Source organism: Nansenia antarctica (assembly GCF_963989245.1).
Source record: "Nansenia antarctica genome assembly, chromosome: 3".
NCBI classification, from domain to species: domain Eukaryota; kingdom Metazoa; phylum Chordata; class Actinopteri; order Argentiniformes; family Microstomatidae; genus Nansenia; species Nansenia antarctica.
Window position 1 is genome coordinate 78,950,484 of NC_137688.1, and position 26,996 is coordinate 78,977,479.

The following is a 26,996-nucleotide window of genomic DNA, read 5'->3' on the forward strand; positions in this document are numbered from 1 at the left end:
CACACACACACAACAAACAACATTCCCCTAGAGACTGCAGCGGAGGCCTGTGAAACACAGCCAACACTTGTCTTCAAGTCATAACAGATTACATGAGAAAATAGATTGATAGATTAAACAATGCGACTGTGGCTTTGAGCTTTGATGCGATGATCCCTTCAATAGGACGCTTGCCAACCGAACCACTAGATTTCAGCAGAGGAAGTCTTACAATAACGTCCAAGCATGTTTCTATCAATCAAACCTTTTCTCTCAATCGATCATTTCAACTGCAGTTTCCTCGTCTATCACGTATTAAGTGCTGTTTTCTAGTCTACAAAGTAAATGATGCCTTCTACAGTATATGTCAGGCTTGAGGTGAAGGAATACCAAACTTTGAATGAATGCCAAAGTGAGGCAAAGTAAGTTGTACAAGTTGTACAAGTTGTATAGTTTTAGTATTTAGTTATCTGTTCTGTATATTAAACTGTTACTTTCTATGTACAGTAAAGGGTATGTAAACAAGGGTTAGTCCACTAACAATGGCTGCTTTGGACAATGTTGGTTTGGGTGAACAGGACTGACCTGTCTTCCTGTGTGCAGGGGCAGAGCTACGTGGATCTGGACAGTGTGCGGGCCAACAGGAGCTACAACGTGGAGGTGCAAGCTGTGTCCTACTGGGGCCAGACCCCTCTGAAGAGCCCCAAGGCCACCCTTCACTTCACTACACACCCCAGTATGTCAGAGAGTGCCAAAACATGTCACGGTGTTACGGAATGATATGAAATATTCACCTTTTTAATGATGTTTATGTTAGCGTTACTGTAAGTCGAATGAAACTCAGCGTGAATCAGAAAATGTTTACATTTACATTTTTGGCATTTATCAGACGCCTTATTCCAAAGCGACTTACAATCAATACATTTGGCTAAGCAAGTGAATCATCAGTTCACCAGTTGCAGCAGGAAGATTTTGTTTTTTGTTTTTTTTAAAAGTAGAAGTCTTAGGGGACACAGTATAGGGGAAAAGCGGGTGTCTCAGGAATCAGAATGAACAGAATGTCTCCTGTCCGCATCTGACCTACTTTTGTGCTTGTGTGTGATGGCGTAAACCAGAGGCGGAGCGAGTGGCTAGCACCACCAGCCTTGCGGGACCGCGTCCGGACACAGTGGATGTGGGTACGCCCTTCTACCAGGACGACCAGCTGCAGGTCCGGGTGTACTGGCAGCAGAGCACAGGTATGCAGGGGGAAACCCAGCCACAAACCCTCCCGTCGACCGCAGTGGAAGGAAATCCTCCAGGCTCCCGACAGATAAACCACATCCCCCTAGCGCACTGTGTAGTTCTGTCAACATCCAGATTATCGCACATTTACAGACTGCTCATGGGTAATTATACATGAAACAATGGCACTTTGTTAGAAGCTGATAAGTCCTGCATACATCAACCCTGCTCATGCAGGAACATGAACACGCAGGCTTTCCACATTGCCACAGGTAATGAATGGATTTTTCTACACCAGATGCACTAGCCTAGAGGCTGTTTTTTTAACCAAGAAAAAGGAAGTCAATGAATCTTTTAGTGACTGATCGGCTGTCAATTTGAAATGGAAATTTGTACTGTGTGCTTTGTCGCCAGTGTTGTTGGAAAACTCTACCCCCATTTAGCTCATTATACTACGTACACGTCAAATATGAAGGTGCATAGACCCCCAGAGGATAACACACTTCCCTGTCTCTCAGATCTTTCCGTAGGGCAATACCGTGTCCAATGGATCCCAGAGTACTGCGGCCACAACCACACCAGAGGCATGGAGAAGGTCGTCACCCAGGTAATCTGTTCTAGAGTTTTTTTTAGCCGATACAGCAACAACGTACACCACACCCTTCGCGTCACCTCTCGGTTATGGAGTGTTCTCATCGGCTGTGGCGCAAGGAGGTAGAGCCGGTATCTAATGATCGCAAGGTCGGCAGATCGGTGGTTCGAACCCCGGCTGGGCACATGTCGAGGTGTCCTTGGGCAAGACACTGAACCCCTAATTGCTCCCAATGAGCGGGGCCGGCGCCTTGCATGGTAGCTTGCCGCCATTGGTGTGTGAATGACCGTGTGAATGGGTGAATGAGAGGCCGTCACAAAGAGCTTTGGAATAAGGCGCTATATAAGTCAGTCAATTTACCATCATCTTGTGGCCCCAGCCACGACATACTACGCTATCCGTCCGTTATGGATTGAGCCTCTGGTTTCTCTCTTGGAGCTGTCCGTTTCTGATAGTTTGGCGTGTCTGAGGCCTAACAGTTTTCTCTGTCTCTTATCTGTCAGGAGAACTTTGCCAGCCTCCCTCACCTGCTCTTCTCCTGTAAGTACAACGTCACTATCCAGCCAATGGGTAGTAAGAGCCGCCCCCGAGCTGAGAGCATCAGCTTCTTCACCCCTTCCTGTGCCACCATCAGGGCCAAGAGCCCCGCCTCCGACCCCTGCGCTGAAGAGGAAGGTAAGACGCCGCTCTCTAAGCTGTGCTTCTATCCCTGTAGCATTGAGTCTGTGACTATGGCACCTCACACATCCACCACGGTACTGTCTCTCTCTCTCTCTCTCTCTCTCTCTCTCTCTGTCTCTCTGTTGGTCCTCAGTAGGGCTGTGCGAGATTAGGAAAACTAACCTACAGGAGAAGTCTGTCTGATATAATAACATAATTTACTCAGATTTAAGGGTTCTTGGATTCTTGGTGTTTGTTGCTAGTGATTGACATGCAGGCTCTGCATAGTGAACCACCAATCACTGATCATCTTGATCAGTTTATTAAACATCCAAAGCAGGCCCCACCCCCGCTAGTCGGGGACCACAACCTGAACATTTGCGAGGAAAAGGACGATTTTATTCCAAAAAGAAAAGCAAATTAAGTGGTGTGAAATGTATTTTGGCTACAAAAAAAAAACATGATACTGACCAAAAACAGGCACTTTGTTGATAGTGCCTTGCAACAGAGGCAACACAACTAATTTATTTGACCATTTAAATCGGCACCACAAAGCTCTGTATGACAAGTGTAAAGCTAAATCTGAATGCCATCCAAAGCCAAAGCAAAAAACTATTTTGGATGCCTTTTCCAGTGTTACACCATACAAGAAAGGTTAAAGGGACTAGTTTTTAAAACATGATCCGGTTGCTTAGCAAGCAACACAATATATGTAAAACAATCATGCAATACAATCTTTTTTTAATGTTGAAACACAAAAAAACACTTCAGAGTAAAAAGTAATTTTTCAGCTTTATTTTATTTGATCTTTATTATTATTTTAATTTTCTATGCAGATGCACTCCCCTACAAAAACACCCCAATCATTCTAGAATGATTCTTGAATTAGTTCTTTCCTAATAGAGCTATTCAAGTAATCTAGTGAAAATTCCTGTATTTTTTCATATCGCTATATACAGTATATCTCCTCAGTTCTTAGAGCATGGTGCTAACAACGATAAGGTTGTGGGTTTGATTCCAGCTGGGGGACCATATATACTGTATTCACTCACTGCAATGTAAGTCGCATTGAATAAACGCGTCAGCTAAATGGCATGTATATTTTGTATATCTTTGTCCTCTAGGAGTGACTCCTCCAAGTCCCACGGTCCTAGCCAAGGCAGAGAATCTCACAGCGTCCTTTCTGGCCCACAAGGGCAGCGTCACAGCAGTCTTCACCTGGGAGGTGGCCGTGCCACCCCCCACCCAGCTGGTCACAGGGTTCCAGGTCAAATGGGCAGAGGTGACCTCATCCAGACTCCGCGACAAGCTGCCAAACAGCCTCATCTCACAGTCCCAGATCCTGCCCCCAGTAAGTCCTTATTATTATTATTATTTTATTATTAATCCTTTATTTAACCAGGGTAGTCATATTGAGACAGTAGCCTCTTTTTCAAATGAGCCCTGGCCAAGAAAAGCAGCACTTAATTAAAAAGACACCACATACAGTATAAAAACATACAATATACAACATAGAATAACAACAAACAAGCAACAGAAACAGTGAGCAGATACATCCTATAAAAGATAACCTAAGCACATTTGCACTTTTATAATACAACTATTATGTATTATACATTGGATTATTATCAAATGTTTGTTGATGTCCATGTTTTTATCGCTGTCTTGTTCTAAAGCCATTGTTGAATGTGGAATAACCTGGTTTCTTCTCAATTGATATTGAATATTGAATACAAGGAGATTGATCAAATTACCTTGAAGCCTTTTATTATAATAATTAATTACAACAAGGATATACAGAAAATGGAGATCTCCCCACACAAACGCACTTCCTCACATTTACAGTCCCAGCATCTCATACATAAGCCCACTGGGGGAAAAAAACGCCCCTCTTCAACCTTGACTCGACAATATCTCAACAGGAAACCCTCCCCAACCTGTGAACATGAACGCTTTGATTGGCCAACACTGAAAAGCAGGGTTCCCGTGCTGGTCTTAAAAAGTCTAAAATCCAGCATGCCAATTTCTAAGGCCTAAAAAGGTCCCAACTTCCAGTTATTCGGTCTAAAAATTAGATGCTAGGTCTTAAAAATGAGATCCTGCAAGGAAATCAGTCCGACTACATATATTTATGCGGAAATTAATCAAGCTGGAACCCCAAAAAAATCCAATTCGCTTCCTTTTTTGTCTGTATGGCAGTGAACTCACCTCGAGGATGACAAAAAGCTACCATATGGTGTCGCGAAGAGGTCTAAAATTACTTGTTGAAACTTGTAGGAACCCTGGAAAAGAGAGAGACCTTCAATGTCTCTCAGTATATTTGATATAAAACTACAACACCACCGTAGCATCATCCCTGCATGGCTGTCTTCTTTCCCAGCAGCGGAAGGTTCTGGTGGTGTCGGGTCTGCGGGGAGCCACCGTCTACAGACTGGAGGTCCAAGTGATGGGGTCAGGAGGGGAGGGGCCCGCCGCCAGCCGCACCTTTCAGACCCCCTCCGCTCCACCCCTCGTTCAGCACCGTAAGAGACACAGTCTCATTCATAATCGTTGATTATCAATAAATCTCCGTCCCAGTAAACAAAGAGTCAAAAAGACGTCCTCAGGGAAGCCAGAATGTGGGTTCAGATTAGGACAGATTAGGACGTCCAGATGATGTCTTTCTAGGACGTCCAGATGACGTCTTTAGGACGTATTATGGACTACAGAATCGTCTTCTGTAGTCCATAAGACGTCCTAAAGACGTCACCTGGACGTCCTAGAAAGACGTCACCTGAACCCACATTCCGGCTTCCCTGAGGACGTCTTTTGGACTCTTTGTTTACTGGGGTCATAGAGTCAGTTAGATGACACGAATTAACGAATCAATTCATTCATCCAATCAGGGACCAGAATGAGGAAGCATCACCCGCACCAGCCAGCCATAGAGACGCATTGAGGAATCAGCCAATCAGAATACTAAGAACAAGGACCACCCCTCCACTTCCCCCAACTCAGGACACTGGAGAACCATAGAACAGCCAGCAGGAAATGCAGTCCCATGAGATGAAGGAAGCGGGCTTCTACTGCAGCGACTGACCCAACAGTACTCCAGCGAGTCCAGCGCCACACCCCTCCTACTAGGTCATGTGTTGGCTGAAATGGGAACAATTAGATCATGAGTCAATTAAGATAACAGTAGGACATCATTGTCTCTCAGACATTCAGGGGCAGCAGTCAAAAGCACCTTAAACCTAAAGATAAATCCAGAACAACTTATGGCACTTGAGTTGTTGTACAGTTTCACCATGTCAAAGGTGTTTTTTTTTTTGTTTTTTTTTACAGGAAGTCGGATTTAGGACACAAAAGCGATGCACCTACATACATCTTAAGGCACATTCAATTTATCAGGGTTCCCGCGCTGGTCTTAAAAAGCCGAAAATCCAGCACCAAAAACTTTAAGGCCTAAAAAGGCTGGTTATTCTGTCTAAAAATGAGGTGCTAGGTCTTAAAAATGAGATCCTGCAAGGAAATCAGTCCGACCACATCTATTTACGCGGAAATTAATCAAGCTACAAAAAAAAAAGGCAATTCGCTTCCTTTCCTTTCACCTCGAGGATGACAAAAAGCTATCATATGGTGTCGCGAATAGGTCTAAAATTATATTCAAAGGTCTAAAAAGGTCTTAAATTTGACTTGTTGAAACTTGGAGGAACCCTGATTTATACAGTTTATTTTAAATGGAATGAAAATAAGCAGCACCCACACACTGCCTCTCCATTTGATACTCTTCAGCTCCAGCACCTCAGCTAAGTCTGATTACGGCTGAGCGGTGGTAATAATAATAATAATTCATAATATTTATATAGCGCTTTTCCGAGGCTCAAAGACGCTGACAATATGGGAAAAACTGAAAACAAAGAAGCAACAAGCAACAGATAACATGAGCACGTAGAACACAGAGTTAACGAACGGGGAACACAGTAACGCAGCAATGTCCAGGGGGGGAGGGGGGTGGCAGGGTTAGGGGAGATGGTTAGGGGTAGGGGAGGTTGTATGCATGTCCAGGGGGGGAGGAGGGTGGCAGGGTTAGGGGAGATGGTTAGGGGTAGGGGAGGTTGTATGCATGTCCAGGGGGGGAGGGGGGGGGGGGGCAGGGTTAGGGGAGATGGTTAGGGGTAGGGGAGGTTGTATGCATGTCCAGGGGGGGGGGGGTGGCAGGGTTAGGGGAGATGGGTAGGGGTAGGGGAGGTTGTATGCATGTCCAGGGGGGGAGGGGGTTGGCAGGGTTAGGGGAGATGGTTAGGGGTAGGGGAGGTTGTATGCATGTCCAGGGGGGGAGGGGGGTGGCAGAGTTAGAGGAGATGGTTAGGGGTAGGGGAGGTTGTATGCATGTCCAGGGGGGGGGGGAGGGGGCAGAGTTAGAGGAGATGGTTAGGGGAGGTTGTATGCATCTCCAGGGGGGGGGGGGGGTGGCAGAGTTAGAGGAGATGGTTAGGGGTAGGGGAGGTTGTATGCGTGGGAGAACAGGTAGGTTTTGAGGTGGGATTTAAAAGTGCAGAGAGACCCGTGTCTCTGAGTGGTTGAGGGAGAGCGTTCCAGAGGCGGGGTGCAGCTCGTGAAAAGGCACGGTCTCTGTGGTGTTTTCACTATTTTGATACAGTTTGTTGTAACAATCCAATCCAATTCTTCACACCAGCATTGATAAGTTTACCCCAGTTGTATCTCGTTTGTGTGTTGTGGGAATGCGTCTGATGTTTTGCATGAGGATATGATAAGTATCTAGAGATATACTGTATGTACTGTAGATAATAATATCTTAGATGTACAGTAGGCTACCAGTCAATTGACTGGGGAAGTGTGTCCAAACCTTTGACTGGTACTGTATCTACCTGGTAAATATGGTTTTACATGTAAAACCCAGTATTCTGGGATGTAAAACCCAGTATTCTGGGGATGACAATGTGTTGGATTACTCCCCTCTCTCTCCAGTGACGAAAATGGGATGTTATTTTGTATGTTCTTGATAGGCAAAACTTTTTCTATTGTCACACATTCATGTACTGTAAATACTGTATATACTGTTTGTCTATATTTATGTCTAAGTGTGTCTTTATTATGTCTGCAGTGATGTATTGCAGTGACCCTTTTGTTAGCTGAGAGACCTTGTAAAGACTGAATTCCATTTTTAAAAGGGTCCATAGTGCTCTCAGATGTTCTGTTAATGTCGTTATTGCACGTGTGAGTCTTTCAGGAATGACCCCTGTTCTGATGTAAACTAGACGTTACTGTTAGAATCCATAATATGTGACACCATTATTATTATGATTACCAAAGAAATCGTACTGCCATAAGAAGACTGATATCTCTTCTTTTTCTATGTCCATTATTGTGTGGTTGATATGTAAGGGTTAGTTCTGTAAAGTCAAATGCTCCTGGGATAGTACTTACGTAAACATGCAGTAAACGAAATGCATAGTAAACGAAATGCCCATCCATTGAAATATGGCTCTGCTTGTTTCTCTGTGTGTGTGTGTGTGTGTGTGTGTGTGTGTGTGTGTGTGTGTGTGTGTGTGTGCGTGCGTGTGTGTGTGTGCGTGCGTGCATATGTGTGTATTGATGATCAAGATGCTTAATGTCATTTGTCCATGTTCATTTTCCTTCATAAGAGTACATTAGGCTTCCTTCTACCATCTGTAATGCACTATAACAGTGTTGGGAAAGATGTCTAAAATGTATTTAACTAAATGACCCTACTCTACATGGGAACTACACTAACGCTACCTTCAGAGAATCTTTCTTTTGTCAAACTAAAGCTACATTTCACACTTAATATGTTCGTATGAAAATATTGAGATTTTTAAACGATGCGATCACACACACACACGTTTTCAGTCAATCAGTTAATAGCCTCCCAAAGCCTTTAGGATGTGCTGGAAATGCCATTCGAGCGAACCGCAAATAATACAGCAGGGAAAAAAGGAACTTTCCTATATAGAAACGGTGGTGAAGTAGATGCAAGAAAGCGACTCAGTGTTTTTGAAATCCTCAAAAATATAGAGAAAAAATATCTATATAAAGGTCTATACACAAACCCCCCAAAATCTATTTGATACACATGCACTCATACACAGATTATTAACACTTAATCAGCCATGAGGGGTAATTTGCACTCGATCAAATTTCAGGACCCTCCTTTCATGACTTTTCCTAGATATGTGCGTTCTACCACCCAGTATCCTTACATTTTCAAAATCACATCAGGATAAGCTAGTATAAAGCTATTTTGTAGTTTTTCTGTGTAGGAAGCAGGCTAATTTACAAGACGGCCAACTAGTGGTCGTTGTGTGTAAATAGCAGGTTAGCATTTTAGTTAGGTTAGCTCTTTTAGTAGGTAAAAAGGCACGGCTGTTCTAGTGTAAAGCCATATCAAAACCCTAAAATGACTGCAGAAAGGAAGGTTTGGCAGCAGCTCTGGCGTTGAGGACATGAACTTGACTTGAGCCGATAGAAAGAGCCTCCATCATTTATCAATCATCGCCTTGGAAATCATCACCGTGGAAAGCCTTGTTTCATCCTCTGCCGGAGACTGATCAATCTCTACAGGAATGACCATTAGAGGTGCTCTGTTCCCTCTGGGCTAGGAGATCAGAGACAGCAGTCTCTCTTGCTTCAGACTTCCCTGATGATGCCTGATTTTGCCTCCGCAAAAATCTGGAGAAGCTGTGAGGACAACTTCTTGGATGCAACACATCGCTTCTGTCCCCGTTGCATCCTTGACCTAACTGATTCGGTTGTTAAGTCTGACGTCACGCGTGACGTTTAGCAATTTCCGGGTCCAAATAAAAAGATTCCCCCGGAAACACGTCACGACTTAACAACCGAATTCTGAGGCTCTCCTACCTCCTCATTGTTAGGAGATGTGGAGTGCTGTGTCTGTCGCTAATGAGGTAACTAACCTTCTCTGCATATTCACTGGTGAAGACATAGAGGTCAGACACTCTACCTTCTTAGAAACAGAGGGCAGTCCATTAGCCTGTGTTAGCGTGGCAGAAAGGAGTCTCAGCCCGAATGTCTGCAGCGAAAGGGCAGGTCCTCGGGACTAAACTAAGCACCCACTGAGGGTCCAGTTCGCTAATATCAAGACTTTATTAGATCCCAGTAAACAAAAAACCTAAGACGTCATCTGGACATCCTGTTTACTGGGATGTCTCAAATAGAGTCTGCAAAATAAGACAGCCTAAAGAAGGAGTTACGATTAAACAATATGTTATTTATTTTATGCTTTAAAATGTTTCCTCTATACAACATATATTGCTATACTTGCTGTTGTGATAAATGAGGGTTGGGCACCTGGCTGTAGAGGGGGATGCTACCACCACAGCAGTCTCAGGACAGGCACACTGTGAATCTATGAGCACACACACACACACACACACACACACACACACACACACGCGCACACACACACACACACACGTAGCAAACACACACACACACACACACACACACACACGCACACACACACACACACACACACACCTACACACCTACACATAAATGCTACAGTATATCCCAGACTAGTGGATATAATAAGTGGAGCAGCATTGGTTTGTATGGGTCACTTTATGTTACCATGGATCATGGTTACTGCTGGGTTATGGGTAATGGAGGTATTTCATCCAGAAGATACTTGTAATTTAAGGGTTACTGATGATACTACAGGGTTTTCTCTTGTTCAGAAGACCCATGTCATTAAAGTAGACAAACCATGTCAGTCACTGGTTGGGGGGGATGCAGAGAGGTGTGATACCGTACCTGACCACCAGGTGTAAGGCCTACAGCACGGCCGCGGCGATGATCGTCAACCAGTGGTAGTAGAGGTTATCAGCAGGACCTTAACATCCTCTTCCTGTTGTAGAAAACTTACACGTACACGTACACGTACACACACACACACTCACACACACACATGCACGCACCCAAAGCACTCAACTGCAATAGAGTTATCCTTGACTTGATATTGACTAGTAAGTAACATAGTATTCAGTTAGGTGCTGAAACGATGGCACAGAGATGAGAGAGATAAAAGGAGAGAGAGAAGAGGGAGGGAGGAAGAGAGAGACACAGATAGAGAGATGCAGCTATTGGCAAACCACATGTGACAGCAACACAGTGACCAAGAAGTATGAGTGACAGTCGTGGCGTTGATGTAATGCATCCGCGTGTCTGACATCCTGGTCCATGCTGCGGTCTGTGTCAGTGGCGTTGGCTCGGGCGTGACTGACGCGGCTGGGTGGAGCCTGTAGCTCGTCCTTCTCATCAAACTCTTGTGGGCCCACTCTCTATCTGAGAGTCAGCCTGGGAGAGATGGTGAATATATCCTGATTAATGTAGTCTATCCCAAGTTCAAGGTCATAACAATATAGTATTCTACTACTGGAGGAGAATCCTTTCACTCTAGGTACTATAGGACAATAGGTCCACACTACCTCAACATTTCATGTACACTACCTCCATCCCTGATAAGTGTGTAGGAGCTTCCTGTCTGCCTAGCGTCCTATGTGAGTGTGGCAGCGTAACAGTAACTGCAACAGCTAATGGGGATCCATAGAAACAAACTCACCTATCATCTGCTTCTGGTTCTCATGGGGAACGGGCAGCCAACATGGATGCAGTTTGAGCCATCTGGTCCTGGTCATAGAGAGCAGGCTGGTACATGGGGACCTGTGGGAAGTCCGTGCATACTCTTATAACACTAGAACAGCCGTGCCTTTTTTACCTACTGGTGACTAATGACCCCCTCTTTACAATGGGAAGCTGCTATTTACACACAACGACCACTAGTTGGCCGCTTGTAAATTAGCCTGCCTGCTACAAAGAAAAACTGCAAAATAGCTTCATACTAGCTTATCCTGATGTGATTTAGAAAATGTAAGGATACTGGGTGGTAGAACGCACATACCTAGGAAAAGTCATGAAAGGAGGGTCCTGAAATTTGATCGAGTGCAAAGATATAACATTTTTCTTTACTCACAGGGGTCAAATGACTGGCTGTTCTAGTGTTATAGAGATGATTGGACCAGAAGGGCTGCATTTCTCACGCAGCATTCCCTCAGCGGTATCCCTGTGGAGATCTCCTAGATACAAGGAGGTGATCGGTTGAATAGGCGCACTAGTATTCATGTCTGACGACTGCAAGATTGGAAAAAGATTGGAAAAGTTTGAAAAAAACTGTGAGAAGAACAAATAACTATCTACCTAGCTAGCTCTTTACAGAGGAATGGCAGGTACATGAATGGCATGTGTACTGTAGCTGGATTCTAGAATCCTGTAGCTGCATGTTCTACATTGTTATGTCATCACATTGTGAGATCCTTAATGACTGGATGTGATGGGTGTAATGTTTCGGACCGGTTGAAATATGGCTCAAAACTACCTAGGACATGTTCTCTGCCCCCCAATGGGAGCTACAGTCCTGGGTCCATCCACGTTGGCAGGGCCTTCTTTGAAAGAATAATTTCATAGAAAGCTTTGAAAGAAGTTGAAACATTTAAAACAATGTAACTATTTATTGAACTAATAGACATTTGTTTTGTTAATTCTCTAAACAACTGTTGAACTTGTGTTGAATTCGGCACATGTTTAAATCACTTTTTCCCACACTTGGCACATAACTATGTATAGACAGAGAGCTTCAGATGTAAGATTGACAAACATTCAGATATTGCTTGCAGCTGTTTCCCTTTCTCTTTTCAGTAAAACTCATTTATGGTTTATGGATAGCCAAGTATATCAATGTTAGCGTTATTGGCAAAAATACCAGAATTGTCCCATCTCAATGCTTTGTAATACAGATTTTCTTTTGTTTAACTACAGTAAACAGATGCTTGGTAAAGAGGTCTCTGTCAGCGCCGCTCCACAAGTGATGTGTTGAATAGTCTCCATGATGTCTCTCAGGTCTTCTGACGCTGGTTTTCTCTGTGTACCGCATGTACAAAAGAAGAGATTTGGTGAGGCTGCATTCTCATTTTATGCACCCAAATTGTGGAATTCACTGCCAGTTTACATTAGGGATGCAACCTCAGCAAATATGTTCAAGTCAAGACTAAAAACCCATCTTTTTAATATTGACTTTAAATGACTAGATAATTGAATTGTGATTGTGTGGTGATTGGAGCACTTTGAGCTGCAATGTTTGCAGGAAAAGTGCTATACAAATAAAAAGTTTTTATTATTATTATTATGTAGGCTGAAGGTCACCATAGAGGCTTGTTAGTCTATGGTGAACATCTCCCATATTGATGGAGACTATAGTTCAGGGTTCGAGTTATGTGGGAGCCAATGGGAGCTGACCTCCCATAAGGAAGGTCTGAGCTCCCATGAAAGCAGTAAAATCATACAGTACATCTGTGGGGGTCGCTAATAATACATTACCACAACCATTATTTGATCCAAAATGTCAATGTAATGAGTATTATTTATATTTATTTATATGATAAATATTCTAAAATAAACACGTTTTCCAAAAGAACTACGCGCACCAGCATTAATCTCCTGTGAATGACAGTATGCCTTTGACTGCCTGCACTTTACCACCAAGATACTATGGGGCGCAGTAGAATATTGTGCAACAGCAGAATATGATCGTTGAGATCTTGCGAACGTGATTATTGAGAAGAAAACATTCAGTAGCTAGCTATCATGCCGCCCCAAAAAAGGCCACTGCTGCCGACCGAGTCGACAAGCCTGGAAAGTTTCGGGTTTTCAACCAAGAAACCAAACTTGAATTCAGCTGCACCTGTTATGACACCCAACGTTGAAACTGTTGAAATAGCAGAGCTCAAACAAAAGCAAGTGCTTCCGAAGAAAGTAGCAGAACTCACCTCCAGTATGTATAAGGAGACAGCTAGTTCGTTCAGGGCAGCCTATACTGTCGCTAAAGAAAGGATGCCTTATACAAAACTGAATCCAATTATGAAACTTAATGAGATGAATGGCGCGACAGTTGGCCCCTGCTCACCGATCCGATCATTCATGTGCCCAGATTGTAGAGCACATTGCACAAGAGATGAAACAAATTCATTTCTAATGTCAAATCACTTGATTCCCGTAGTAGCATAACATTAGATGAAAGCACAATTCATGGACGAGCATACATGATTATTTATGTCAGGTGCGATGTCACTGGAAATGGAGATGTGGACAATGTGTCGTGCTAACAGGGAAAGTGAATGGACTGTATAGCAAAAACAACAAAATTATTGGCCGAGATACCCGGAACTATCGCTTATAGCTGTTGTTTCATGTGGTGCTGTTGATGTGGTGAAATGAGTAGCCTATGGCTAATTAAAACTTGTAAGTCCCATCGCTATGATTCGCGCGCGTGCATGAGAACATTTCGCACTGTTATTTTGGAGACCCCCACAAAGCTCAGCTTATAACTCGAACCCTGCTATAGTTGCTGTTATAGTGACTGAACTCAGAGATCTTTGATGATGTGGACAAAAGTACATGGATACAATTATCGTCCGGGGCTTTTTTCATGGTTTCTAGAGAATTGCATGCTTCCAACTTTGTGGCAACAGTTTGGGGAAGGCCCTTTCCACTTTCAGCATGACAATGCCCCCATACACAAAGTGAGATCCATAATGACATGGTTTGCCGAGTTTGGTCTGGGAGAACTTAACCGGCATGCATACAGAGCTCTGACGTCAACCCCATCGAACGCCTTTGGGATGAATTGGAACGCCGACTGCGAGCCAGTCCTTAGCAGCAAAGGTGGGACCAATTAATGCCCGTTGTTTTGGAATGAGAAGTACGAACATGCACATATGGATGTGATGTTCGGGTGTCCCAATACTGTTGTGAGAGATGATGCTCACAACATGATGACAACCTCACTACAGGAACCAGGAACAAGAGCCCAGAACTAGTCCCTGACCTCCCTAGTCCCTGCTTTTATATCATCCTAACAACCACAGTATTGAAACTAGGAGCCATTGCTAAGGAGACAACCAACCATCATTCATCTTATTGAATCTGAACTGATGACATCACAGTTTTGACACCTCAACACATTCCACAGAACTAACTGCCATTTCCCTTCCGGGGAACGGTGAACGTAAGACAATATATATTTTCCCTCTTCACTAAGCTACAGTATTTGTACTTAACAAAGCTAATTAGCAATACTTTAACTTTTAATTTTGAACAGAGTCCTTAAACTACCTTGACTGTACAAAGTGGCTTTAATGCAAAATAAGTGCATGTCCTTCTTGTTACTGGTAACTACAGGTAATTACTGATAATTACCATGGTTATTACCATGTTATTACCCACTTATTCTGAGCTGTAAGGTAAGTGCTACCAGATTGGTATTTCCACTGATCTAATATGGTGTGCTGTAACCTGTGTCTCCTCTCTCTCTCTCAGGGTGATCCATTATGATGTGGACTGCCTTTATCCAAAGCGCTTTACAACAGCCTCTCATTCACCAATTCACACACCAATGGTGGCAAGCTACCATGCAAGGCGCCGGCCCGCTCACTGGGAGCGATTTGGGGTTCAGTGTCTTGCCCAAGGACACTTCAGGACATGTGGCCAGCCGGGGCTCGAACCGCCGATCTGCCAACCTTGCGATCATTAGACAGTGGCTCTACCTCCCGTGCCACAGCTGCCCTATGATGTATGATGTGTACACAACATCCAAGCAAGGCGCTGGAGTTATTTTGATGTTCAGGCAACAATTCACATTCAGAAACATAGCCTGTCACTAAGGAGGACAGTCTGGACCCAGTGGTTTTCTAATAAACCCATAGAAGGTGCCGGGGGTTATCCGAGAGGTGCAGTGTAGTGGATTGGAATGTCTATATTCCTAATTTATATTCCTGACTTACAACAAATACATTTGACTAAGTAAGTGAATCATCTATCCACCAGTCATAGCAGGAAAAAGTCATCTATACTCAGGCCTGGAGCCATTGGCACTTGGCAGTCATCTTGCTAGAAGAAGAATATATATGTTAGAGATGCTATGGTGTCGGAGAACTCTGTGCTGATGAACTGTGCCGGGAGTAAATGAGTTCACCTCATCCTTTATTGGACAAAGACACTGAAACAGCAGACTTCACCTCAAGGCATTCTCTCCCATTGTTTTGAAATGCTGTGTCTAAGGTAATCAACTCACTCAACTGAACTGGGGTGTTCAATTCTGACATTTTCAAACAATGGTACTGCAAGGGGCCAAGAGAGAGAGGGATGAATTACCTCAGAGAGAGGGAGAGGGAGAGAGAGAGGGAGGGAGAGAGAGGGAGAGAGAGAGAGAGAGAGAGAGAGAGAGGGGGAGGGAGAGAGAGAGAGAGATGAATTACCTCAGAGAGAGGGAGAGGGAGAGGGAGGGAGAGAGAGAGAGAGAGATGAATTACCTCAGAGAGAGGGAGAGGGAGAGAGAGAGGGAGGGAGAGAGAGAGATGAATTACCTCAGAGGGAGAGAGGGAGAGAGAGGGAGAGAGGGAGAGAGAGAGCAGTGAGCAAGAGCTCAAGAGATGGCTGCTCTGATAATGCTGATAAAGCACACATCAACACTTAATCAAAACCAGAGGCTTGGCAGGAGACAGAGGAGACAAAAGGTAATACATTCTAATACAAAATACACACATTTGAATGCAAAATACGCTTATGGTCAAAGAATGGTTGAGGGGGGGGTCGATGTGTGGAGTGATCAAAGCATATTAGAAGGCCAAAAACAGTTTGGATTGTGCTCTTGTTACCATGTCAACTGAATGACCCAGTAAGTTGAACATAGATGAAACGGAGAAGAGTAACTATTTATTATTTGTGACACGGTCTGGTTAAAAAGTCCTCAAGTAGGGCATGGTCATTTTTCAGTTTTTTCCAGATTATGAAAGTCCAACCAAATAGTGGAGAAATGCACTCTGAATCAAAACAGACGCAAAACAGCTGCTTGTAGGCTGGGGCTAAAAAAGGAACATCGCTACGAATATCGAACTGCACGTTTAGCACATCACAACATGCTGATAGAACACGAACATGCTAAAAACACATAACTACAAATAATTAGATGATCACACAGTCCTTGCTTTTGAACACGTCCTAAAACATAACGTGTGTCACAGATCAGAGGAGGAAGCCAAATGCAGACACGAGACTGGCAGGTAAGGATTAAACTCTAATAAGAGATACGAGAGGGGCAGGCAGGCGAATAGTCTGTCAGGCGGGGGAGGTAGGCAGGCAGACGGGTAATCAGACAGGCAGGGGTGGTTCGGCAGGCAGATGGGTAGTCAGGCAGGGAGGGGTGGTTCAGCAGACAAGCGGGTAGTCAGGCAGGCAAGGGTCTTCTGAGGGACAAGGAGACAAGGGTTAGACACAGAGTAAACAGGCAACTGGCTGGGCAGCTTACGGGGCTGGTTACAGAGGTGGACGTGGAACACCATCAATGGCATACAATCCTGCGTTGACTGGTAGCAGGTGCAGGGCCTTTGTAGAGCAGGGTGATTGCTTAAAACACTAGAACAGCCGTGCCTTTTTTACCTACTAAAAGAGCCTCGGGGGTCAAATGTGGGGGGGGGTCAACCCCCTCTTTACAATGCTCAAGCTGCTATTTACACACAACGACCACTAGTTGGCCGATTGTAAATTAGCCTGCTTCCTACACAGAAAACCGGCAAAATAGCTTTATACTAGCTTATCCTGATGTGATTTTGGAAATGTAAGGATACTGGGTGGTAGAACGCACATATCTAGGAAAAGTCATGAAAGGAGGGTCCTGAAATTTGATCCGAGTGCAAAGATATAACATTTTTCTTTACTCACAGGGGTCAAATGACCCCTCATGGCTGTTCTAATTGCAGGCAGGTGTGCCAACCAACGCAGAAAGAGGTCACGGGGGCGGAGTCATGACACTTACTGAATAGCCTAGGGCAGATGAGACAGTGAATCCAACTCACGAATTCTAAGTATTTAGTGATCCTAAGATTGTTAATAGAGTAGGCTCTTCAACACTTCAACTTTCGTAATATGCAAAAAAACAGAAAACACATATTTAAAAAAAAAAATAGAAGCTTTTTGCTCATTTGTGTGACATGCCGTGTCACATTTCTATTCAGTTGAACATGCAGGCCATAGTCTCTGTATGTAGCTCCTGTCAATGCATTGTGGTGGAAACCTCCAACATTTCCCCCATAGAAGATATATGACGTGAGAACAAGGTTCATATTCATTGCCGTTTAGTATTTGAAACTTGTTTTTGAGGTGCTGAATACCAAACCAAAAACATATCTGTAATAGTGTGTACTTGCTGGTAAGGCACATGCTCTCAATAAGTACAGGATCCTCGGGCTCCAGAACAGCCACACACACACACACACACACACACACACACACACACACACACACACACACACACACTGATGAACAACCCCCCCACCCGCCCCCCAACATAGGGTACATTGATTCTCAGGGCAACCAATTTAGCCTTTGGACTACTGCTGTTTGCCCACACCCCTGGTCGATGTGAACACTCAATTACCCTTTGCACTACTGCTGTTTACAAATACTGCCTTTGCACGTACCATATTCTTGAACATTTGTACACACCTCTTTTTGATATAGCCTCTATTTATACATCTGTCCATACCATACTGTACATAGCTACCTTAACTGTACATAGCATACTGCTATTCTCTCCTGTATATACCTCTAACAACCATACTTGCCATACTGTACCTATCACGATCACGATCATGTTTTATATCACTATTTGCACTTCTGGTTGTCTGGTACTTGTACTCTGCAAAGACAGTATGAATGAATCTAATCTAATCTAATCTAATATAATGGTATGTGTTGTCTAAACCAGTCATGCATGCCCTTGCATGGCAGTCATGCTGGAAGGTCACACACACACACACACACACACACACACACACACACACACACACACACACACACACACGTCATGCTGGAAGGTCACCACCACGGTCAGCCACAGCTCAGGGACCATGGATCTGCATCTCTATTGACCCCCCTAGCAACAGGCCAGCCACGCTGAAAATCAATGTTCAAACCAATTAATTTGATTAATCTGGGCTCTGTGGCACACGAGTGGTGTCTGAGGTCACACTGTCATGCTTAGGGACATGAATAATGTACCCAAGAGTCATGCTCACAGAATCTAAAACGAGTCAATTAAGTGAATAGTATGCTGGGTAGTGTGACCACGCTAGTAGGCATGGCTACACTACAATACTAATGTTAGGATACCAAAGCTTGACCCCAGACACAGACGTTCCATAATCTCAGATACCAGCAGCACTCGAGTTGAGGGGGGATGAGGGGGGATGGCATCCCCCCTGAAATAAAAACGGTCAAAATCTTCCCCCTTCTAAAACTGCCATCCCCCCTTTCCATCCTTTATGTCATTTTATCAATGAACGTGGTATTACTGCTATTTCAACATGTCGTTTTGAGCATATTGAGTAAAATACTGTGGGCGAGGGGGGGGGGGCACGCACACATGCAATGACATGTTTACCAAGTCACTGACACTGAAGTCACTGACGCTGTGGGGAGGCTAAAATTGTCCCCATATTATGATAACATCCACCATCCCCCCTGATTTTCTTTTACAACTTGAGTACTGGATACCAGACAAAAGTAAAGTATGACACTCGATCCCTCATTGTCCACCTTTCTCATCAGTGGATGTCAGCTAAACTATTACAGCAGCTTGACTGTATCTACTGAACATATCAGTGTTATTGATACCAAAGTGCAGCAACACATGGTTGCGCACAAATCTGCACACAGACACACACAGATCATTATCAACATGTTGGATACGTTTTAGATAAATAGCAGTGAGAGTTTACATGTGTAATCACTGAATCGGTTTGTTGCCGCTGTTATGAATTATGAACCAGCATACAATAGCACTTTGCCTCCATTTGATCATATCTACAGTGTGGCGAATCATTTAAACCGAGCTTGACACGATACTGACAACTTAAAGACAACTCTGTGCCTCTAGAGTCTCTGTTCACACGCCACAACTAGCGTTCACACTGATAGGAAAGTTCGAAAATGAACTTTCAACATTAAGTTGATCCGAGCTGTCAGGTGTACAGATGATTGATGAAAGAGCTGAGTGCCTCGTTCCCTTGTTTCTCCAAAAATGCTAATGAGGTGGGTAGACGTCTCATAATTTGAGAGGCCCTGTGATCCACTGCCAGTTTCTCCATTCAGGATTTCTCTGTACGATATTCTCCAGTTCATTACATCCTTAGGAGGTGCATCAATGGTGTGTAAAACAAAGCGCTACGGTAAATTGAACTATTTAAGACTTTTAGCCAAAAGTGGTACTTAACCTTTTTGTTAGTCATTGATGGAAAGCGTTGTGTGAATTTACTGATCTCATGATCACTTAACTAATCATAATAACTCATTGTATTTATATAGCGCTTTTCCGAGGCTCAAAGACGCTGACAATATGGGAAAAAAAGAAAACACATAAACAACAAGCAACAAATAACAGGAGTACATAGAACACAGAGTTAACGAATGGGGAACACAGTAACACAGTAAAGTCCAGGGGGGGAGGGGGGTGGCAGGGTTAGGGGAGATGGTTAGGGGTAGGGGAGGTTGTATGCATGTCCAGGGGGGGTGGCAGGGTAAGGGGAGATGGTTAGGGGTAGGGGAGGTTGTATGCATGTCCAGGGGGGGAGGGGGGGTGGCAGGGTTAGGGGAGATGGTTAGGGGTAGGGGAGGTTGTATGCATGTCCAGGGGAGACGGGGGGTGGCAGGGTTAGGGGAGATGGTTAGGGGTAGGGGAGGTTGTATGCATGTCCAGGGGGGGAGGGGGGTGGCAGGGTTAGGGGAGATGGTTAGGGGTAGGGGAGGTTGTATGCATGTCCAGGGGGGGAGGGGGGGTGGCAGGGTTAGGGGAGATGGTTAGGGGTAGGGGAGGTTGTATGCATGGGAGAACAGGTAGGTTTTGAGGTGGGACTTAAAAGTGGAGAGTGAGGGTGAGTCTCTGAGTGGTTGAGGGTACTGTGCGTGCTATGCGGTACAAATTACATTTCATATTAGGTATTGATTAGTCCACTGCTAGCTATGTGCTCTATCAGTACCAAAGGCAGCACTGTACTGTACTGTATGTACATTGATTTACAAATGATGGGCCGTCAGTGCTGCTCAATGATCAGGGTCATAATTATTTTCGTGATTTACATGTTTTATATGCACCTTCTGTGTTTGTGAATATTTTTATCTCTACAGATAAGCCTTCCCCACAAATCCCATTTGACTTTCGTTTTTTTCCTCATATCGATTAAGACGAACTCCGTCTAAATCTTTAGCATGATTAGTAAAGTCCATGATATTGACCACAATTCAGCAGCCACGCCAGTAGATATTCATTCATCTTCGTCAAACCTCTAGAGGGTTGTTTATGAAAGCTCAGCAAGCTGACGTGTTGAAAGCTTAACATATTATGTCATCACAAGTGTCACTCAATACAGTTCATCAGCATCTGTACAGTACTCCATCCATCCGTCTGGGAAAAAAAGATTGCCTCCAGCCAGTTGTACAATGAGAAATGTAGGAGGTTATTCAATTATGCTTTATTGTTGTAAATTTATTTTATTAGGATAAAACCCCTTGAGATTAACAATCTCGTTTTCGAGGGGGTCCTAAGTTACAACACATTAAGCATAATACATCATAATACAATAATTATGCATAATACAATAATACAATACAATAATACAATACAATACAGATATAATAATACATATTGCATAATACATAATCATTACATATGACATAAGAACAGGATAAACAATAAAAGACGCACACATGACAAAACACAGACAAACAGGAGACAAACAACACACATTGCCAGTTGAAAACATTGAGAAAATCACAACCATAACACGACCAAAATGGATAACAGAACAAGGGAAGGCGGATCTACATACAACAATATACTTTACAATAAACTTAGGTGTACATGTAAGTGGTGAAAACTTCAAAGGAAACACGAACAATCAGTCAAAACGTAAGAAGACAGTGCATGCTTAAAACTAACAAAAGATGTGATGGATTTTTGCCTGGTTAAATAAAGGTTAAATAAAAATAAAATACAATTTGATGTGAACCGGTAAATTATTCCAATCAGCTGGAGCTTTGAAATGAAATGCTCTTTTACCAACTGATTTTGGAAGGTAAGGTGTGGTGAAATTAAACTGAGATGAATGCCTAGAACGATGGTTTGCTGTAAAAGGAACAAGATACTGTTGTAAATAGGGGGGATAGTTTAGATGAATGCATTTAAATATAAATTGTGAAGCCAGTGCATCTGTCTTCTTACATAGGGAGATGGAAATTTGAGTGCCTGATACATGTTGCAATGGTGTGTGAGAAAAGGACAACCAAGGACAAATCTGCAGATTATGTTATAGGCTGTGTTAAGCGGGACAAGATCCGTTTTAGCTGCGGTTTGATAAACAACATCACAATAATCAATTAGTGGAAATATGAGTTGTATGACAAGTTTTTTGCGAACATTGGGTGAAAAACAATTGCGTGATCGATATAGGGTATTGATTCCAAAATTCACTTTACGCAAGGTATAGTCAATGTGTGATTTGAAAGAAAGATTGGAATCAAGCCATACACCGAGATATTTAATATTGTCAACTTTATGTAAAGTAGTGCCATCATTACAGGATATTAAACATGATCCGGGTGTAGATTTGAGTTTCTGTCTAGTTCCAAAGATCATAGTGTAAGATTTTGATTTATTGAGCAGTAATTTGTTCTGTAAGAGCCAATCTTGTAGGATGTTGAAGTCAGACTGAAGAGAAGTTTGAATTTGTAGTATGTCCGGTTTAGATATATGACAGTGTCGTCAGCATAAAGTTGAGCACAGCAGTTATTGAAAATTGCTGGTAAATTATTAACATATATAGAGAAGAGAAGTGGTCCCAATGTAGAGCCCTGAGGCACACCTCTTTGTTGAATTGCAAAGTCAGAGACATTTCCATTCAAAAACACACACTGCTTTCTGTTATGAAAGTATGAATTAAACCACAGGAGTACATTGTCAGACAGGCCAATAGCATGAAGTTTATCTAAGAGCAGATAGTGGTCAACAAGATCGAAAGCTTTTGTTAGATCTATGAAGATAGCCCTTGTGAGTTCCCCGTTATTTGCAGCAGAGAGGACATCGTTAGTGAATTTAAGTAGGGCTGTAGTTGTGGAGTGATTAGGCCTGAAGCCAGATTGAAATGGTGATAAAATATTGTTATTACTAAGGTAGTATGCAAGCTGATTATAAATTAATTTTTCGAAAACTTTGGCAGTAGAGCAGATAATCGATATAGGTCTGTAATTGTTGCAATCAAGTACATCTCCACCCTTGTGGAGTGGTGTAATACGAGCACTTTTCCAGATAACGGGTAACTCATAGGTAGCTAGTGAGAGGTTGAATAAATCAGCAAGTGGGTAGATAAGAATATTGGAGGCTAGCTTAATAAACCTATTTTCAATGCTATCAAGTCCAGGACAACTGTTCACACTTAATGCATTAATAGTATTCAGAACGTCTGTTGGCAAACATTTTCTAAAAGAAAAGGAACTGCGGCAGGGTGAGATATTATTAGGAGAGCCAGTAGGTAGGTAAGACTCAGACAATAAAGTAGAGCAGACAGAGGAAAAATGCTGATTGAAAGCTTGGGCGATAGATACAGAGTCATGTAGTATAGTATTGGCAACTCGTATTTGATTGATAGAGCGCTTTTCAGAGGTATTAGTAATAGATTTAATTGTGTTCCAGAATTGCTTGGGGTTCCTGAAATCAGAAGTAAGATAATTGTTGTAGTAATTGGATTTTGCATTCCTGGTTTTAGTCTTGCTCAAATTTCTCAGCTGCCTGTATACTTCCCAGTCAGCATTATCCCTTGTTTTATAGAAATGTCAAATTTAATTTGACCATGCTTTGTCTGAGGAGACTAATAAGTTCAGGGCTGACCCAAGGGAGATGTTTACCTTTGACTCTGACAGTTTTCCAAGGTGCATGTTTGTCCACCACATCAGTGAACTCAGTATAAAGAAAATCCCAGGCATCTTGCACATTTGGTATTAATTGGAATCTGTCCCACTTAATATTGATCAAATCATTAATAAATAATTCTGAATTCAGTTTCTTATATTGTCTGATTTTGATTCGTTTTGGTGGCAGTTTAGGCAATTTGATTTTCCAGACACAGTAGATAACTGAGTGATCACTGAAGCAGTCGGACATAACACAATCTATCGGGGTGTGAAACAAGTATCCAGTCAAGCAGGGATTGTGTTCGAGATGTGATACGAGTAGGCTCTTTGATTAATTGGGTAAGATTTAGACTACTAAGTGATTTTTTTTCTTTGGCAGATGACTTATCTAACCAGTTTTTGTTAAAGTCACCCAATACAATAATTTCGTTTCTGCAGGAAATTGAATTGATAGTGGAGATTAAGCACTTTAATGACTCAGCAGGTGAAGATGGAGGTCTATATAAGCTACCAATAGTTATACATTTGCATGAAAAATGATCTTCACAAAAACACATTCAAAATGTTGGGGCTCGACTGTGGGTATGATTAATTCAGATGTAAGGTCAGCGGAAAAAAAAAAATATATATATATATATATATATATATATATATTATGAATAGAACCTTCATAAATGTAAAGAAAAAATACATCAATATATATTTGCAATGAAACAGGCAGTGTATCAGGCCTTCCATGTACCATCCATCGTTGATTGTTAACATTGTTATGACAAGATACCATTGAAGGAGTTCTGCCACTGCTTACAAAACACCATCACAATGCAAATCTGAGGCATAGAAAATGAATAGCCCATGTTACATAAAAATGTGCATAGATTCAAAACCAATGATGTCGTACGAAGAAATGTTTATGTTTACATCCCACTGAGAATGCTACCGTCGAGGCTGCAAATGCGTTGAGCAAATCCTAACCATCAGTTCACGCCTTCCTTCCTTTCTTGTGTGTAAATGATGAAGTCTTCAGTCTTCTGAACCGCCACAGGATGTAGATCTGGTGTGATCAGTGTCCCGCTGTTCTCCTCCCAGGGGGACTGGGACAACATCCCCTGCGCTGCCTGCTGCCGAATATTAATACTCAAACTGAAAGGCCGTCCCCTTAGAGTAGCAGCCATCCATTTGCACCTTCACACACACACCAGCAGAACAGAACAGCCACTGGGCAACTTCCCACTGAGCTCAAAGCTGTCTTTGGTGTGCTTTTGCATTTTTTTAAAGATCAAAAGCGATACATCAAGAGAGTTTTTTTATTTGTTATTTTTTTATATCTGAAAAGGAAAGCTACAAGGGTTGTTGCATTTTAGGGTACTCATTCATTATACATTCACAATGTGAACTTCATAGCGACAGAAACACGGTTCTTTCTGTGTGTACCCACCATGGGGTGTATGTATCCACCATGGGGTGTATGCCCACAGAGCAAACTGTCAAGCTATGCATCCCTGGTGGGTCAGACTGATCACACTGAATGGTTAATGGGAAGAAAGAAGAAGAAGAAGAATGTTTTATTTGCCATGCAACCGACTTGTCAATCAATTCTTGGAATGTGGTATTTTCTGCTCTAGGCACAGGGTCAGCCAAAGTTGGTGCCACTGGAGCAATTAGAGGTTAAGTGCCTTGCTCAAGGCCACAATGGCAGTGGTAGGCACCTTTGGCACCACTCCAGCAACCCCCTAGTCATATGCAGCTCCCTCCTGAGGCAGGGATCGAAACAGTGACCTTCCGATTGCTAGCCAGCCTCTCTAACCTCTAGGTCACCTGTAGAAAGACCATAATGGCAAACCTTCACTAGTTGTGCCCAGTGCCTCTGGGCGCGAGATAGAGAGAGGGAGAGAGAGAGAGAGAGAGAGAGAGAGAGAGAGAGAGAGAGAGAGAGAGAAAGAGAGAGAGAGAGAGATAGATTATGCAGCTGCTGCTACTGATGATGTTGATGCCACCTCTATCCGGGGCAGCTGTGGCGCAGGAGGTAGAGCCGCAGTCTAATGATCGCAAGGTTGGCAGATCAGCAGTTCGAGCCCTAGCTGGCCAAGTGGGCAAAACACTGAACCCCAAATTGCTCCCAGTGAGCGGGCCGGCGACTTGCATGGTAGCTTGCCGCCATTGGTGTGTGAATGGGTGAATGAGAGGCCGTTGTAAAGCGCTTTGGCGCTATATAAGTGCAGTCCATTTACCATGATGATGATGATGATGATGCCGGGCCCTATAACCTGATACTGAGCTGTCTGTTGTCACCCTGGGTAGGCAGGCTGGGCTGGGCCCAATGGAATTGCACTGGGCCTGGGCAGCTAGTAGAGGCCCTGGATCACAGAGTGTTGGGTGAATGAGGCCCAGAGAAATGTAACTACATTTGGGGGGAGGGGGATTGTCTACAGATGGCCAAGCCAAAGTATGGTGATGTCCTGGTGGCTGAGTCTTGAATAGAGATAGATGAGACTGAACGAAACAGATGCTCAAGCTCTGGCCAAATGTGCCCGTCGCCTCATATACCCGACGCTTACCAGCTACGCTTTCAAAACGCTATCAATTCCACAGTGCGGGTGGGTGAGGGAGGTATTTGAACTTGAGGAGTGAGTTTGTCATCGGTTCATCAACTCGGTTACATGTCGACATACTCCAATCATAGGGCTTTCACACCGGCAGTTCCGAACGCCGGTTCGCGTTCGCGTACCGAAACCTACGAACGTTGGCGCTGTCTGGCGAACGAGCCCGCGTTCATACCAGTGTATCGTTCGTATATTAAAATGTAATATTATATTATATATATTATATATTATTATTATATTATATTATATTATTATTATATTATTATTATATTATATTATTATATATTATATTATTATATTATATATTATATATATTATATATTATATATTATGTATATTAAAATGTAGGCATACTAGGCTGGCTACAAGGAAAGGCTAGCTGCATACAAGGCTTATTTACATTTTATATTTAGGGCATTAACAGTAGAACAGCCATGACCCCTGTGAGTAAAAACAATGTTATATCTTTGCACTCGATCAAATTTCAGGACCCTCCTTTCATGCCTTTTCCTAGATATGTGCGTTCTACCACCCAGTATCCTTACATTTTCAAAATCACATCAGGATAAGCTAATATAAAGCTTTCCCCCCCCCTTTTTTTCTGTGTAGGAAGCAGGATATTTACAAGCGGCCAACTAGTGGTCGTTGTGTGTAAATAGCAGCTTCGCATTGTAAAAGAGGGGAGGCAGCTCTTATAGTAGGTAAAAAGGCACGGCTGTTCTAGTGTTAAACAGACACCTTCGGCCAACGCGACATAAGACCTGATAAATAAGACCTGATAAATAAAAGGACATAAGACCTGATAAATAATGTGTAGTATAAACACAACTGATAGGAGGAAGGGAAAGCTTCAGGAGGGACAGCTAAAGTGCAGCCCGAAGAGA

General features: G+C 43.1%; 1 protein-coding gene across 1 annotated transcript in view; it reads left to right on the plus strand.

The window, feature by feature from the left end:
- anos1a (anosmin 1a) overlaps nt 1-26,996 on the plus strand; it is a gene marked incomplete at both ends in the record, with an annotated part of 39,833 nt that overhangs the window by 9,046 nt on the left and 3,791 nt on the right. Inside the window, 6 exons of the mRNA XM_080527614.1 lie at nt 583-715; nt 1,095-1,217; nt 1,722-1,810; nt 2,299-2,470; nt 3,580-3,806; nt 4,836-4,977. Coding sequence (XP_080383740.1) covers nt 583-715; nt 1,095-1,217; nt 1,722-1,810; nt 2,299-2,470; nt 3,580-3,806; nt 4,836-4,977 — 886 coding nt within the window. The remainder of the gene's footprint in view (nt 1-582; nt 716-1,094; nt 1,218-1,721; nt 1,811-2,298; nt 2,471-3,579; nt 3,807-4,835; nt 4,978-26,996) is intronic.